Below are 18,263 nucleotides of genomic sequence, written 5' to 3' on the forward strand. Positions count from 1 at the left end.
AAGAAGAAGAAGAAGAAGAAGAAGAAGAAGAAGAAGAAGAAGAAGAAGAAGAAGAAGAAGAAGAAGAAGAAGAAGAAGAAGAAGAAGAAGAAGAAGAAGAAGAAGAAGAAGAAGAAGAAGAAGAAGAAGAAGAAGAAGAAGAAGAAGAAGAAGAAGAAGAAGAAGAAGAAGAAGAAGAAGAAGAAGAAGAAGAAGAAGAAGAAGAAGAAGAAGAAGAAGAAGAAGAAGAAGAAGAAGAAGATGATAATATTAATAAGTCTAGGCACAATAGATTATTTGCATTAACCTTTGATACAACGCAGCTCAGCTCTGTGCTTAGGTTCAACGGTATTCCGTCCGTCAGTATGCTGGCAGCAGGGCGAGCACAAAGACTTGCCTTGAAGGCTCGCTGCAGGCACGGTGGCTCGCCACATGATTTATTCCCACTCTATGGGTGTCGTGGAAACCCACAAGTGGGACTAGCCCGTTAGCCGGTACTCCGGCTGTCGGCATTGTGAACGGCCGGGATTCTGCATCCCAAAACACCAGCTGAAAGCCATAAAGTTACATGCTAAGAGGGAGATTCAATTGAGGGTGGGAGATTTAAAAAACCCACGGCGCTAGGTTTTTCCTGCAGGGTTTTGCTATTCAATTAGAGCAGCGGTTCCCAACCCCCAGGCGTACACTGCGGACTGCTGGGGGGTACTTAAAAACAAAGCTGGTAATGGCGAATCCAGACAGGGGCATAAAGGGTGATCGCCTCGCCTACATATATGAGAAGCCGGCGCCCGCCACGACAATCATATGCAGCTGCAGCAGCCTGCCCTGGCAGCACTGACAGCCTGGAGCCTGCCGCTGAGAGTCACTGGGGTGTGGGTGAGGATCGGGGTGCTCACGCTGCTGAATGTGGCGACCGGGCTCTCTGCTGTGTGAAAACCCCGGGGTTACTATGCAGCACGTCGGGGCGCTCAGAGGAGAGAGGGAGCAGTGTGAGCCAACGCACAGGTCCCGGCCCGGCCCCCCCAAACCAAGGCCGTAACTAGGTGTGTGCCATCGGTGCCTTGCGCACAGCGCACATGCACTGTGGGCGCAGAACCGCTGGCAGCACGGCCCAGATGGAAAAGGTGCCCGGCCGCTACTGCAGTGGTGCGAAAGAGGAGCTGCGGCAGGTGGCGGAAATTGGATGCTGCCTGCTGAAGTAAAGGAAGGCTTCTGAAGGAGGACATGGAGCAGGGAGAGGACAGAAGCTACTCCTCCTCCACTCTGAAGCGCTCTCTGCTGCTGCCTCTGTACTGTCTCACCTCCTCCAGCGCCCCCTAGTCACTGTCCTGCAGGTTCCGATGTCGGACCCATGCGGTGGAGATGAGTGCAGCGCCGGCCTGGAAGCGGACCCCCGGTTCTTAGATATTCATCCAGAACATATTTGTTGCCACTGCTGTTGGAGTATATCGGTGACCCCCCCCAGCCGCTGCTCTGGTGGAGAAGAGCGCCCTGGACTTGAAGCAGATGAGGGAGTTCCTGTCTGACCTGCAGGTGCACACGGTGCTGGTGGAGAGTAGCAGGCTGAAATGTGACTGTCCCTGGCTGTCTCTCTCTCTCCCCCTGCCTAATGTGTAAAAAGAGGGACTCTGCCTACTAATGTGTAAAAAAAGGGGGACTGCCTGCCGCTGTGTAAAAAGGGGACTCTGCCTGCCGTAATGTGTGAAAAGGTGGACTCTGCTGCCTAAAGTGTAAAAACGGGGGACTCTCCTGCTGTAATGTGTAAAAAAAAAGGGGGACTCTGCCTGCTGTACTGTGTAAAAGGGGGCTCTGCCTGCTGCACTGTGTAAAAGGGGGCTCTGCCTGCTGCACTGTGTAAAAGGGGGCTCTGCCTGCCGTACTGTGTAAAAAGGGGACTGTGCTTGCCGTACTGTGTAAAAATAGGATTTTGGTACTTACCAGGTAAATCCTTTTCTTTGAATCCATAGGGGGCACTGGAGTACTCTTGGGATATGGACGGGCTTCCGTAGGAACAGCACTGAATATTTAAATTTAGAACACTCCACCCCTCCATATCCCAGAGTACCTCAGTGTACTACCTCAGTGTTTTTTACTGAGCCGAACAGGAACTATAGAGAGGTTGACAATGGAGAATTCCTATAACATAACGGACAACAACAAAGTTGACACATAACGTTACTGACAACTAAACAGTTGACACCATAACCGATAGACCTTTATAATTTGAACCAATCGGTGAAAATGTGTTACCATAAGCTCCTCTGAGCTTAATACAACCAAGGTAAAACTGCTCTGGGTGGGCGTCCAGTGCCCCCTATGGATTCAAAGAAAAGGATTTACCTGGTAAGTACCAAAATCCTATTTTCTTTATCATCCACTAGGGGTCACTGGAGTACTCTTGGGACGTACCAAAGCTTCCCCCGTGGGCGGGAGAGCTGTTTGGCACCTGTAACACTAGGCGGCCAAAGCTAGATGCTGATGCCGCAAACGTATCAAACTTGTAAAAGCGCACAAACGTGTGCACTGAAGACCATGTAGCCGCACGGCAAAGCTGCGTCGTAGAAGCTCCTCGACCAGCTGCCCATGAAGTTCCCACAGAACGTGTGGAATGAGCGGTTACTGATGTAGGTGGTTGTAACCTAGCATGAAGGTAAGCCTGACGTATGGTTAGTTTTATCCATCTGGATAAGGTTTGTTTAGACGCTGGCCAACCCATCTTGGCAGCATCATAGAGAACAAACAACGTATCCGTCTTACGAACTGAAGACGTTCGGGATACATAAACGCGTAATGCGCGTACCACATGCAGAGTTCCAGAATGTGCTGTCAACACAGGAACAACTATTGGTTGATTGATGTGAAAAGATGACACTACCTTTGGTAAGAAAGCGGGATTCGTCCGAAGCTCCGCTCTGTCATCATGAAACACCAAATACGGTGACTTGCATGACAAGGCACCCAAATCCGAAACACGCCTTGCCGAAGCTAAGGCTAGAAGAAAAATTGTTTTCCAAGTGAGAAACTTTATATCCACTTGCTGTAAGGGTTCAAAATATGAAGACTGTAAGAACTCTAAAACCAGATTCAAGTCCCATGGCGCTGTAGGTGGAATGAATGGAGGCTGTACTCTGAGGACACCTTGGAGAAAAGTGCGTATAGACGGCAATAGAGCCAATCGTCTTTGAAAGTAAATTGACAAAGCCGATACCTGCACCTTTAGTGTAGATAAACGCAGTCCTCCATCTAACCCTGTTTGTAGAAACAACAAAAGGCGGGATAACTTGAAAGATGATGTCGGAAACTTCCGAGCTTCACACCAACCTATATAGGCACGCCATATTCTGTAATAATGAGCTGCCGTAACCGGCTTCCTAGCTCGTTACATGGTTGGTATAACCGATTCTGGAATGCCCTCTCTTCTTAAGAGGGCGGTCTCAACAGCCACCCCGTCAAACGCAGCTGCGCTAAATCGGGGTAAAGGAACGGACCCTGTTGTAACAGGTCTGGACGTAGTGGGAGCGGCCAAGGATCGTCTGCGAGTAGTCCTCGGAGATCCGAGAACCAAGCTCTCCGAGGCCAATGAGGCGCCACTAGTATGACTGTGACAGACTCTCTTTTGATCCGTTTTAGCACCAGAGGGAGCAACGGAAACGGTGGAAACAGACACACAAGACTGTACGGCCACGCAACAGTGAGAGCATCCACCGCCACTGCCTTTGGATCTCTTGTTCTGGACACATACTGGAACGTTTGGTGATTGTGTCGAGACGCCATCAGGTCCACCTGAGGATAACCCCATCTCTGAACCAACATGTGAAACACTTCTGGATTTAATGCCCATTCGCCTGGATGAAAATCCCGACGACTGAGATAATCCGCTTCCCAGTTGTCCACTCCCGGAATGAACACGGCCGACAACATCACCTGGTGGCATTCCGCCCAATTGAGGATTCGAGCTACTTCCGGCATTGCCATGCGGCTTCTCGTTCCTCCTTGTTTGTTGATGTATGCCACCGCCGTCGCATTGTCTGACTGCACTTGGACAGGCTGAGAGCGAAGCATGTGCACTGCTTGTCGTAGCGCATTGTAAATTGCGCGGAGTTCCAGGACATTTATAGACAGCAATTTTTCGTGATCCGCCCAGAGACCCTGGAGCTGACAATTTTGAATTACCGCTCCCCAACCTCTGAGACTGGCGTCCGTAGTTAGAATTATCCAATTCCAGCCTCCGAACCGTCTTCCTGCGGTTAAATTGTGTTCCTTAAGCCACCAGAGCAGAGATACTCTTGCCCTTGGCGACAACCTCACCCTGTGGTGAATCTGCAGATGCGAGCCCGACCACTGGGCGAGCACATTCAGTTGAAAAGGACGCGAGTGAAATCTTCCGAACTGAAGCGCTTCGAAAACTGCCACCATTGTGCCTAAGAGGCGAATGCACAAGTGTACAGACACTGTGCGTGGCTTGAGCACTAATTGTACTAGATGGCGTAGAATTTGTACTTTCTGCTGTGGTAGGTAAATTCTTTGATTGACCGTATCGAGAATCATACCTAGGAATTGAAGGCGTTGAGACGGAATTAGATGTGATTTCTTGAAGTTGACAATCCAACCGTGGTGAACCAGTACATCGTATGTTAGCAGCACATGTTGGAGAAGTATCTGTTGAGACGGTGCTTTGATGAGCAGATCGTCTAAATACGGAACTATTGTCACTCCCAGGGATCTGAGATAAGCTATCATCACAGACATCACTTTGGTGAATACCCGAGGCGCTGATGACAGGCCAAACGGTAGAGCCTGAAACTGGTAATGGTTCTGGCGTATTGCAAACCGTAAGAATCTCTGATGAGGCTGCCAAATTGGAATGTGTAAGTACGCATCCTTGAGATCTAGCGCAATCATAAATTCCTTTGGCTCTAAACCCGCAATCACCGAACGCAGAGACTCCATCTTGAATCTGTAGTAAGTTACGTACTGATTGAGACTCTTTAAGTTCAATATTGGTCTGACTGAGCCATCCGGCTTCGGTACCACAAACAGACTTGAATAATAACCCTGACCCTGTTGGTGTACAGGGACCGGAATCAAAACTGCCGAATCCAGTAGGGACTGAATGGCAATTTGCAGAACCGTCCTCTTGTCGTCCGACAGAGGCAATCCTGTCTTGAAAAACCGCAGAGGCGGAAGACAGTCGAACTCTATTTTGTAACCTTTTAACACTAAATTGCGGATCCACCCATCCGCGGATGTGTGGAACCACGCCAAATGGAACGTCTGAAGGCGTGCTCCCACAATCGGAGAACCGAGATGGGCTGGTAGCCCGTCATGCCACTGGCTTGTCGGTAACCTTAGCGTCCTGGCGAGTTGTGTTGGTTTGTTGGAAACCACGTCCGCGACCACGTCTAGCAGGCGTGGCTGTTCCTCTGCCACGTCCTCGAAAAGACTGATGTCTAACGGATTTGAACGAAGGTCCAGCGTACCTCCTTCTTGATACCGGTGGAGGCAATGTTAAGAAAACAGACCTACCTCCCGTAGCCTCAGCAATCCATGCGTCCAATTCAGGACCAAACAGCTTCTTGCCATCGTAAGGCAACGCCTCTACACCTCGTTTGACCTCTGCCTCCGCATGATAAGCACGCAGCCAGAGTGCTCTTCGTGCCGTAACTAGCGACGATGAAATACGAGAAGTGAGCTGACAGACGTCAGTCGACGCTGTACAGAGATACTCTACAGCCTCACTCATTTGATTTACAAGAAGTATCAGGTTTTCGTCATGTAAAGCAGATTTGAGTTCTGTAAGCCATATTATGAGCGCCTTAGTGACCCAAATGCCAACCAATCCAGGTCTCAGCATCACACCTGCTGCTACATACATGGATTTTAGCATAGTTTCTATCTTGCGATCTGAAGGATCTTTAAGCGTAGTCGCTGCTGGCACTGGTATGGTTTTAGTAAATACGACCTGATTATTTGTGAGAGGCTCCTCAGTTTCAGTAAACTTCAGAGACTGACGTACCGCTCTGATGAGATCATCAATGCCGGAACTGTTAAAATCCTCGCCATCTGACTCCACTTCGCCCTCCTCACCTCATCTTGTTCCGTGAGGTCTGGCATGGAATCGTCAAAATGCAACATAGCAGAAACTGGAAAATCATAAGACATATGAAATTTATCCCGTTTACCTTTGGACCTTACGCAAGGCTGAGCCGCCTCCGGTAGTTCTGGCGGTCTCACCCTAGACTCAGATCTTGCCGTTTCCCGCTCCTGACGAGCGGCGGTCAATTCTGATTGTAACCTATCCAGTACATTTACTAACATACCCCACGGAGGGTCCGGTGAGGACATTGGTTGTAAAACTGGAGCAGAAATGGTATTCTGAACCGAATCAACAAAACATACTGTACATGTGGTAGATCCATCCGGTAACACACTGCTACAGACTTTGCAATTATGCTTTTTAGTTTTTGCTGGTGCCTTACTCATTATGGCGACAGACAATACAATACAATACACAAAAAACAGACACTTGCACGACTCATTAAAATAGTACGAAGGTGTCTCTATATATATATATATCTGGCAAAGTGCAGTACACGTGGCCAGTACTATGAAATGTGATCCCAAATTCCCACTAACACCCCTGCGCCTCCGGTGGAGTAGAGATGTAGTACTGGAACGTTCTGGAATCACAGCAGGAAGACACAGGAAACATGTTAAAATTGCCCCCATGCTAAGCTTACACATATAATCATAGTGCTGGTTACAAACTTACAACTGATTATAACCCTGCAAATACCCCTGCAGCCTAGCATCTGCTGTTGCTGCAGTATTTTCTTATGCCGCTGTATTGCCCCCTTATTTATTGCCCCCCCCTCCGTGAGGTAATGCCTGCATGCTCTTTGAGATGCAGAGCAGCGGGCAGCGCAGCGTGTGGGGCCGCCAGCGGGTATCGCCAAGCGGATCGCTGTGCTGTGAGCCGCGGGAGCCGGGTGAACAGCGGGTAAAACAGCGGTGGGACCCGGAGCAGTGCGAGCGGCCAGAGCAGCACCGGCGGCCGGCGCAGTGAGCGGGAGAGCAGCGGCGGCCGGAGCCGTGTGAGCGGGAGAGCAGCGGCGGCCGGAGCCGTGTGAGTGGGGAGAGCAGCGGCGGCCGGAGCCATGTGAGTGGGGAGAGCAGCGGCGGCGGCCGGAGGCAGTCTGCAGAGTCCCCAGTCCCCACACCTCGGGGCGGCAGCGGGAGCTGACCGCCCCGTTCACATACCTTCACTCCTGCAGCTTGTGAGGAGGCTCCGACGGGGCTTCTGTACAAGCGCCGGCCAGCCTGAGCAGGAGGATCTGTGTGTGGCTGTGAGGGAGCTCTTTCAGAGAGGCCCGACACGCCCCTGCTGCTATCAGCAGCTGCACTATCCCTGACCCTGCCTTTTGGAAGGGGGAAAGGGATGTATAGAATATAAAAATAAAAATACAAATTCAAAGTAATTGTGACTCTTAGCCACAGAGCTGTTACTACTTCGAGCACAGAAAAAACACTGGGGTAGTACACTGAGGTACTCTGGGATATGGAGGGGTGGAGTGTTCTAAATTTAAATATTCAGTGCTGTTCCTACGGAAGCCCGTCCATATCCCAAGAGTACTCCAGTGACCCCTAGTGGATGATAAAGAAAGTGGGACTCTGCCTGGCGTAATGTGTGACAGGGGCTCTACCTGTGTGTAAGTGGGGCTACTGTGCGTCATAATTTGAATAATGGAGACTTCTGTATATCGTAGTAATATGAATTGGTATTGTTTTGTGGCCACGCCCATTCCCCATTCCCCATGCCCCTATATTTTGATGCGCGCTGCCCCTGTTTTGTATATGGGGGGGGGGGGGGGGGGAGCGCCAATGTTTTTTCTTGCATACAGCGCTAAAATGTCTAGTTACAGCACTGCCCCAAACCTCCGTTAACCCCACACAGGCCACCCGCCGAGTGCAACTAACAACAGCAGAAGACACGCACACCGCGGACAGTGCTCGCTTTCTGCCCCGGCCAGAACGGGTTAATGCCGGGAGTCTTCCTACCTAGAGTGATCTGCAGCCAGGTGCCTGTCATGCGCAGTACGCATTTGAGGATGTCAAGAAGACGGCAGCATAGGAGCGGGCACAGAGAGCTGTGATTGACTTACTGATTCATTGTGTGTGTATTTTGGGAAGGGGAGCTGAACTGAGGGGGGAATGGGATGGGAGGAGTTGGTGAAAACATTTTTAAAATCAAAACTAAAAGCCTATAAATGCCATTAAAGAGTCGTTTGATTATTTAGCTAACCTAAGAACGTTATTACCAAAACATACCCTCAGTAATACAAAATTGGGAGCAAGGTTTTTTTGTTTGCTAAACCTTGCACCCAACTGAATTCCCGGCTTAGGGCCTGAAGGCGTAAACACATTTTAGATGATCAAAAAAAGTTATTTATGTGGACACCATGTTATTCCTCCTCCAGGCAAGAGTGACAAAGCTGATCTCGGCTTCTATGGCTAAAGGTCAGTGGCTTATGAATAAGGGGGGTAATTCCGAGTTGATCCCTCGCTAGCAGTTTTTAGCAGCCGTGCAAACGCTATGCCGCCGCCCACTGGGGAGTGTATTTTAGCTTAGCAGAAGTGCGAACGCATGTGCAGCCGAGCTCTTTAAAAACAGTTTGTGCAGTTTCAGTGCAGGTTTGAACCTACTCAGCGCTTGCGATTATTCGTGTCCGGATTTGACGTCATACACCTGCCCAGCCACGCCTGCATTTTTTCACACACGCCTGCGTTTTTGCAAACACTCCCTGAAAACGGTCAGTTGACACCCAGAAACGCCCCCTTTCTGTCAATCTTCTTGCGGCCGTCAGTGCGAAGGAAAACTTTGCTAGAACCTGAGCACAACCACAAAGAGCTTTGTACCCGTACGTCGCGTGTGCGCATTGCGGGGCATATGCATGCGCATAAATGACATTTTTTCACCTGATGGCTGCGCTGCAAAAATCGGCAGCGAGCGATCAACTCGGAATGACCCCCGTGATCACAGAAAAGGAGAGGAACAAGAAAGGTGACATGTGATAACTTTTCTGCAGTAAATGGCTAAGATGTATAAGTATTTTATTCCGCTACTGTTAATGTAAAGTCTGGGTGACCATTACAGTATAAGTTGTGCCAGCAACTCACGTTCGCTTGGTACTGCTCTAGAATGAGATGCCCGGGAAATTCAGGTTCAGGCACAGAGGAGAATCGTTGTATGACCAAGAGCAGTGCCTGGAGCCCAACCAGACGCAGCTGTTCACTGTGATCTGTGGCAGCCATGAAGGACATGCGAATCAGGTCTTGCAAGTGCAGCACCAGGAAATCCCCTGAGGAAGAAGTTACACATTACCAGTGCGTACTTACTGCACATTACGTGCTGAGCAACAAACAAGCATGTATACAAAGCTGATGCATTATGGATCCTTTTCTCCAAGTGCTACCGGTAAATGATCATATGTTACTTGGTTTCAGTATCTACTTATCATTTATTTGAAGTTATACATAGAGCATAAAACTACACATAGAGGTATAGTCAATAAGTGTCGTAAGCTGCCGTCTTGTCGGAAAGACGGCAGCTTCCGACAGATTTAGGCCGGAAGGGGTTCCGACCTATTCATTAGGGGCTGTTTTTTCCCGACAAGTGAGGAATTCACTTGTCGGAAAACACGGTGGATCGGTGGAATAGCTGCGGATCCACATGCTTTTGTCGGAAATGCGGCCAAATCCGACAGGTTTTGGTCCCATTTCTGACAATTTAAATCAGACTTTAAAAAAAGTTGGATTGAGGAGATGAGACGGGGGAGCGGGGACATGTTTTGATGGGTGTGGGGATGGGGGAGGATTAGGAGGTAGAGACGGCAGGCTATGCGGATACCTCCTACTGCCTTCCCTTCCACTGCGGCATGGCGGCGCCTGAAGCAGCCTGCCTGCTCCCTGCGGCAGCACCTCCTCCGGACTCCCGTTTCCCCCTGTATGGCAGCGGATGGTCCGGCGCGTCGCAGCTCAGCGGCCGCACCTCCTCCGGACTCCTGTTTACCCCTGTACGGCAGCTGATGTTCCGGTGCTGATGGCCAATGCTCGTCGGAAAGGATCCGACTTGTATTGAATATACCCCATAAGCATTAAATCAGAAAAAACTAAAAAAAAAAAAAAAAAACTGTCAACACCCACTACATCACCCAGCTTAAGGAGCTAGGTTCCCTATAGCAGAGGTTCTCAAACTCGGTCCTCGGGGGCCCACACAGTGCATGTTTTGCAGGTCTCCTTACAGAATCGCAAGTGAAATAATTAGCTCCACCTGTGGACCTTTTAAAATGTGTCAGTGAGTAATTAATACACCTGCTGGGTTACCTGCAAAACATGCACTGTGTGGGCCCCCGAGGACCGAGTTTGAGAACCTCTGCCCTATAGAGTATTACAGTGTAAGGGAGAGCTGCAAGGTAAAGCACTGGATCAGACATGCTTGGAGGGGATACGGAATTTTGCAGTGTCTGATCATCCCTCAGTCACCACTAGAATCAATGGCCTTGTGACTATAATGAAACAATTTCCATCATCCGGGAAGCAGGATTACCTCATTTGGTATATAGCTGGAGAACACTTACAAGAACGCTATAATACAGTTGGGAATATATTCTGATCACCCTTAATCAGCAACTCACTATCTGGCTCCTTGTGCTTCATCTCCTGAGCCTGCACCATGTTGAAGTGAGCACCTCCCGCTTCCACACACTGAGACACCAGCAGACAAACGCACTCCATGGAAAACACTCGGGTGGGCCAGCGAGGACTAACTGAGAGGGCCGGGGCCTCCGCCTTCTGAGAGGTTAGTACAGAGTCAGAGCAAGACTGCTCACAGTCATCCTCTTGAGTGGTATCCACTGAGGCCATTGCCGCAAAATCTATGGGAGCAAAAAACAAAAACACCTCCTGTGAACAAAGCAAAGAAGAACACAACAGAGAGTAACAGCACATATTACTAGCTTGTGCAAAGAAGGACAGAGAATGGCCCTTCAGTTGCTGGTTCACAGCTGACTCTCGCCTACCTGCAGAAGCGGAGAGAATGTCCTTATGTAGCTTCAGCCAGAATGAAAGCCGCCTCAGTCCTGTGCAGCTCTGCATGTGTAGCAGCGTTTCTTTCACATCTTGCAGCAGCTGACAATCGCTTTCCCTGTCCAGAAGGCTCAGCAGGACTCCTTCCAAGCCCAGTTCCCGCATATTTATATCTGCCCACGAGGAGAAACAAGACAACTTATAATACAGCAACAAAAGTCCAGCTACACACATTCATCTTGCCAATGGATGCTGCTGCATTTGCTTTTGCAAGCGACTAGACTAAGAATTAGGAACTAAGTCCCCCCCTTAATGAAATTGAAATAACCTCTTCATGATCTCTAATGCTGCATTCACACCGCAAATGCCGGATCCTACCCGGTAAGACAAACGTGTACTTACCGGGTTGGATCCGGCATTTGCGCTCCGTTGCAGGCTTTCCGACCCGGCAATATACCGGGTCGGTTGCCATGACAACGGAGGGAGCAGCAGCAGGGGCGGGGGTGGAGGCGGCGCCGGGAGAGGAGCTCCTCTCCTGCGCCGCCTCTCCCTATCTTGTGAAAGGGAACCGTGTTGCATCGACACGGCTCCCATTCACACCGCACCTGACCCGGTAATCAACCCGGGTAAAACCCTTCTTTTTTACCGGGTTGAATTACCGGGTCAGGCGACCCGCTAATTCATCTAGTGTGCTTTCACATTGCACACTGACCCGGGTCGACACGGCAATATGCCGTGTCGATACCGGGTTATTTGTGCGATGTGAAAGGGGCATAAGTTATAGCCAGTGGTTCAAACTACATAGTCTTTCAGACTGCAGGGATGTTACATTGTGTGTATAACTGGACAGTCTATAACAATATAGGAAACATGGCAATTTCATTTAACCCTTTCGCTGCTCAGGGTATTCTCAGTCCTGTGCTGTGCCCATTTTGTGTTATTTGTGCTTGTCCCATTCCAAAACCACTCTTTGTTATGCAGTAACCACACATTGGGGCAGATGTATTAAGCCCGGAGAAGTGATAAAGCAGTGATAAGTAGAAGGTGATAACGCACCAGCCAATCAGCTCCTAACTGTCTATTTACATATTGGGGCTGATTGGCTGGTGCGTTATCACCTTCTACTTATCACTTCTCCAGGCTTAATACTGTACATCTGCGCCATTAGACCTTGTTTTTTTCCCATTTTCAAAAAACAAGCGTTTTTGGTTCGGGTAACTAATAAAAACAAAACAAAAAAAGTCATCAAAACTGCCCAAAAAGTGATTTTTTTAATTTATTTCAATAAAGTTGACTAAAAACAAATTAAGAAAAAAAAAACACAACAGAATTTATTTGCATTTTTTTTGCTTCAGTATTAACCCCCTCCCCCACTTCAAAAACAGATTTAAAAAAAGGATTCTACGTGTAGGTTTCTATATGCACTTTTATGTTTGCCATATTTCGCCATTTCGATTTAAAAGCTTACAGTGTGTTACAACAATATGGTAGCCCAACAAGGCACACCAAATGAGGAGACCCCATATTTATTAGATACAAGATGGGGGAAAAAATAAGAATTTACTTACCGATAATTCTATTTCTCGTAGTCCGTAGTGGATGCTGGGAACTCCGTAAGGACCATGGGGAATAGCGGCTCCGCAGGAGACTGGGCACAAAAGTAAAGCTTTAGGACTACCTGGTGTGCACTGGCTCCTCCCCCTATGACCCTCCTCCAAGCCTCAGTTAGGATACTGTGCCCGGACGAGCGTACACAATAAGGAAGGATTTTGAATCCCGGGTAAGACTCATACCAGCCACACCAATCACACCATACAACCTGTGATCTGAACCCAGTTAACAGCATGATAACAGAGGAGCCTCTGAAAAGATGGCTCACAACAATAATAACCCGATTTTTGTAACAATAACTATGTACAAGTATTGCAGACAATCCGCACTTGGGATGGGCGCCCAGCATCCACTACGGACTACGAGAAATAGAATTATCGGTAAGTAAATTCCTATTTTCTCTGACGTCCTAGTGGATGCTGGGAACTCCGTAAGGACCATGGGGATTATACCAAAGCTCCCAAACGGGCGGGAGAGTGCGGATGACTCTGCAGCACCGAATGAGAGAACTCCAGGTCCTCCTCAGCCAGGGTATCAAATTTGTAGAATTTAGCAAACGTGTTTGCCCCTGACCAAGTAGCTGCTCGGCAAAGTTGTAAAGCCGAGACCCCTCGGGCAGCCGCCCAAGATGAGCCCACCTTCCTTGTGGAATGGGCTTTTACAGATTTTGGCTGTGGCAGGCCTGCCACAGAATGTGCAAGCTGAATTGTACTACAAATCCAACGAGCAATAGTCTGCTTAGAAGCAGGAGCACCCAGCTTGTTGGGTGCATACAGGATAAACAGCGAGTCAGATTTTCTGACTCCAGCCGTCCTGGAAACATATATTTTCAGGGCCCTGACTACGTCCAGCAACTTGGAGTCCTCCAAGTCCCTAGTAGCCGCAGGAACCACAATAGGCTGGTTCAAGTGAAAAGCTGAAACCACCTTAGGGAGAAATTGAGGACGAGTCCTCAATTCTGCCCTGTCCGTATGAAAAATTAGGTAAGGGCTTTTATAGGATAAAGCCGCCAATTCTGAGACACGCCTGGCTGAAGCCAGGGCCAACAGCATTACCACTTTCCATGTGAGATATTTTAAGTCCACAGTGGTGAGTGGTTCAAACAAATGTGATTTTAGGAACCCCAAAACTACATTGAGATCCCAAGGTGCCACTGGAGGCACAAAAGGAGGCTGTATATGCAGTACCCCCTTGACAAACGTCTGAACTTCAGGAACTGAAGCCAGTTCTTTCTGGAAGAAAATCGACAGGGCCGAAATTTGAACCTTAATGGACCCTAATTTTAGGCCCATAGACAGTCCTGTTTGCAGGAAATGCAGGAAACGACCCAGTTGAAATTCCTCTGTAGGGGCCTTCCTGGCCTCGCACCACGCAACATATTTACGCCAAATACGGTGATAATGCTGTACGGTTACATCCTTCCTGGCTTTGATCAGGGTAGGGATGACTTCATCCGGAATGCCTTTTTCCTTCAGGATCCGGCGTTCAACCGCCATGCCGTCAAACGCAGCCGCGGTAAGTCTTGGAACAGACAGGGTCCCTGCTGGAGCAGGTCCTTTCTTAGAGGTAGAGGCCACGGGTCCTCTGTGAGCATCTCTTGAAGTTTCGGGTACCAAGTCCTTCTTGGCCAATCCGGAGCCACGAGTATAGTCCTTACTCCTCTCCTTCTTATGATTCTCAATACCTTGGGTATGAGAGGCAGAGGAGGGAACACATACACTGACTGGTATACCCACGGTGTTACCAGAGCGTCCACAGCTATTGCCTGAGGGTCCCTTGACCTGGCGCAATACCTGTCTAGTTTTTTGTTGAGGCGGGACGCCATCATGTCCACCTTTGGTTTTTCCCAACGGTTCACAATCATGTGGAAGACTTCTGGGTGAAGTCCCCACTCTCCCGGGTGGAGGTCGTGTCTGCTGAGGAAGTCTGCTTCCCAGTTGTCCACTCCCGGAATGAACACTGCTGACAGTGCTATCACATGATTTTCCGCCCAGCGAAGAATCCTTGCAACTTCTGCCATTGCCCTCCTGCTTCTTGTGCCGCCCTGTCTGTTTACGTGGGCGACTGCCGTGATGTTGTCTGACTGGATCAGCACCGGCTGACCTTGAAGCAGAGGTCTTGCTAGGCTTAGAGCATTGTAGATGGCCCTTAGCTCCAGGATATTTATGTGAAGTGATGTCTCCAGGCTTGACCACAAGCCCTGGAAATTTCTTCCCTGTGTGACTGCTCCCCAGCCTCTCAGGCTGGCATCCGTGGTCACCAGGACCCAGTCCTGAATGCCGAATCTGCGGCCCTCTAGAAGATGAGCACTCTGCAACCACCACAGGAGAGACACCCTTGTCCTTGGTGACAAGATTATCCGCTGATGCATCTGAAGATGCGACCCGGACCATTTGTCTAGCAGATCCCACTGGAAGGTTCTTTCGTGGAATCTGCCGAATGGGATTGCTTCGTAAGAAGCCACCATCTTTCCCAGGACCCTTGTGTATTGATGCACTGAGACTTGGCCTGGTTTTAGGAGATTTCTGACTAGTTCGGATAACTCCCTGGCTTTCTCCTCCGGGAGAAACACCTTTTTCTGGACTGTGTCCAGGATCATCCCTAGGAATAGAAGTCGTGTCGTCGGGATCAGCTGCGATTTTGGAATATTGAGAATCCAACCGTGCTGGCGCAGCACTATCTGAGATAGTGCTACCCCGACTTCCAACTGTTCCCTGGATCTTGCCCTTATCAGGAGATCGTCCAAGTAAGGGATAACTAAAACTCCCTTCCTTCGAAGGAGTATCATCATTTCGGCCATTACCTTGGTAAAGACCCGGGGTGCCGTGGACAATCCAAACGGCAGCGTCTGAAACTGATAGTGACAGTTCTGTACCACAAACCTGAGGTACCCTTGGTGAGAAGGGTAAATTGGGACATGTAGGTAAGCATCTTTGATGTCCAGAGACACCATATAGTCCCCTTCTTCCAGGTTTGCAATCACTGCTCTGAGTGACTCCATCTTGAATTTGAACCTTTGTATGTAAGTGTTCAAGGATTTTAGGTTTAAAATTGGTCTCACCGAGCCGTCCGGCTTCGGTACCACAAATAGTGTGGAATAGTACCCCTTTCCCTGTTGTAGGAGGGGTACCTTGATTATCACCTGCTGGGAATACAGCTTGTGAATGGCTTCCAATACTGCCTCCCTGTCTGAGGGAGACGTCGGTAAAGCAGACTTTAGAAAACGGCGAGGGGGAGACGTCTCGAATTCCAATTTGTACCCCTGAGATACCACCTGAAGGATCCAGGGGTCCACTTGCGAGTGGGCCCACTGCGCACTGAACTTCTTGAGACGGGCCCCCACCGTGCCTGAGTCCGCTTGTAAAGCCCCAGCGTCATGCTGAGGACTTTGCGGAGACGGGAGAGGGCTTTTGTTCCTGGGAACTGGCTGTTTGTTGCAGCCTTTTTCCTCTCCCTCTGCCACGGGGCAGAAATGAGGCGCCTTTTGCCCGCTTGCCCTTATGGGGCCGAAAGGACTGCGCCTGATAATACGGCGTCTTCTTAGGTTGAGAAGCTACCTGGGGTAAAAATGTGGATTTTCCAGCAGTTGCCGTGGCTACCAGGTCTGATAGACCTACCCCAAATAACTCCTCCCCCTTATAAGGCAATACTTCCATGTGCCTTTTAGAATCCGCATCACCTGACCACTGCCGCGTCCATAAACCTCTTCTTGCAGAAATGGACAGCGCGCTAACTCTTGATGCCAGTCGGCAAATATCCCTCTGTGCATCACGCATATATAGAAATGCATCCTTCAAATGCTCTATAGTCCGTAATATACTGTCCCTATCTAGGGTATCAATATTTTCAGTCAGGGAATCCGACCACGCCAGGCCCGCACTGCACATCCAGGCTGAGGCGATTGCTGGTCGCAGTATAACACCCGTGTGAGTGTATATACATTTTAGGATATTCTCCAGCTTTCTATCGGCAGGTTCCTTTAGGGCGGCCGTATCAGGAGAGGGTAGTGCTACCTGTTTAGACAAGCGTGTGAGCGCTTTATCCACCCTAGGGGGTGTTTCCCAACGTGCCCTATCCTCTGGCGGGAAAGGGTACGATGCCAATAACCTTTTAGGAATTATCAGTTTTTTATCGGGGGAAACCCACGCCTCATCACACACTTCATTTAATTCCTCGGATACAGGAAAAACTACAGGCAGTTTTTTCTCACCAAACATAATACCCTTTTTAGTGGTACTTGTATTATCAGAGATATGCAATACATTTTTCATTGCTTCAATCATGTAACGTGTGGCCCTAGTGGAAGTCACGTTTGTCTCCTCATCATCGACACTGGAGTCAGTATCCGTGTCTGTGTCTGCCATTTGAGGTAACGGGCGTTTTAAAGCCCCTGATGGCGTTTGAGACCCCTGGACAAGCACAAGCTGAGTAGCCGGCTGTCTCATGTCGTCAACTGTCTGTCGTAAAGAGCTGACACTGTCACGCAATTCCTTCCATAAGCTCATCCACTCAGGTGTCGACTCCCTAGGGGGTGACAACTCTATAATAGGCAATTGCTCCGCCTCCATCTCATTTTCCTCCTCAAACATGTCGACACAATCATACCGACACACCGCACACACACAGGGAATGCTCTGATAGAGGACAGGACCCCACTAGCCCCTTGGGGAGACAGAGGGAGAGTATGCCAGCACACACCAGAGCGCTATATATAGACAGGAATACCACAATAAAATGTGCTTTTCCCTTTATAGCTGCTGTTAGTATTAAAACTGCGCCAAATTAGTGCCCCCCTCTCTTTTTTACCCTTTTCTGTAGTGCAGGACTGCAGGGGAGAGTCAGGGAGACGTCCTTCCAGCGGAGCTGTGATGGAAAATGGCGCCCGTGTGCTGAGGAGATAGGCTCCGCCCCCTTCTCGGCAGCCTTTTCTCCCGCTTTTTGGTGAGTTCTGGCAGGGGTTAAAATACATCCATATAGCCCTGGGGGTTATATGTGGTGTATTTATGCCAGCCAAGGTGTTTACATTGCTGCTCAGGGCGCCCCCAGCCCTAGCGCCCTGCACCCTCAGTGACCGAAGTGTGAAATGTGCCTGAGTAACAATGGCGCACAGCTGCAGTGCTGTGCGCTACCTTGTTGAAGACTGATGTCTTCTGCCGCCGATTTTTCCGGACCTCTTCTTGCTTCTGGCTCTGTAAGGGGGCCGGCGGCGCGGCTCTGGGACCGAGCTCCGAGGCTGGGCCTGTGTTCGGTCCCTCTGGAGCTAATGGTGTCCAGTAGCCTAAGAAGCCCAAGCTGGCTGCAAGCAGGCAGGTTCGCTTCTTCTCCCCTTAGTCCCTCGATGCAGTGAGCCTGTTGCCAGCAGGTCTCACTGAAAATAAAAAACCTAAAACTAAACTTTCACTAAGAAGCTCAGGAGAGCCCCTAGTGTGCACCCTTCTCGGCCGGGCACAAAAATCTAACTAACTGAGGCTTGGAGGAGGGTCATAGGGGGAGGAGCCAGTGCACACCAGGTAGTCCTAAAGCTTTACTTTTGTGCCCAGTCTCCTGCGGAGCCGCTATTCCCCATGGTCCTTACGGAGTTCCCAGCA

General features: G+C 49.5%; 1 protein-coding gene across 2 annotated transcripts in view; it reads right to left on the reverse strand.

Annotated features, from left to right (window-relative positions):
• HEATR5A (HEAT repeat containing 5A) overlaps nt 1-18,263 on the reverse strand; it is a 231,919-nt gene that overhangs the window by 97,634 nt on the left and 116,022 nt on the right. For both annotated transcript variants that reach the window (XM_063947464.1, XM_063947463.1), the window contains 3 exons: nt 11,058-11,237; nt 10,674-10,913; nt 9,157-9,338 (listed from right to left, as the gene is read on the reverse strand). In XM_063947464.1, coding sequence (XP_063803534.1) covers nt 9,157-9,338; nt 10,674-10,913; nt 11,058-11,237 — 602 coding nt within the window. The remainder of the gene's footprint in view (nt 1-9,156; nt 9,339-10,673; nt 10,914-11,057; nt 11,238-18,263) is intronic.

This window comes from Pseudophryne corroboree, chromosome 12, assembly GCF_028390025.1.
Source record: "Pseudophryne corroboree isolate aPseCor3 chromosome 12, aPseCor3.hap2, whole genome shotgun sequence".
NCBI lineage: Eukaryota > Metazoa > Chordata > Amphibia > Anura > Myobatrachidae > Pseudophryne > Pseudophryne corroboree.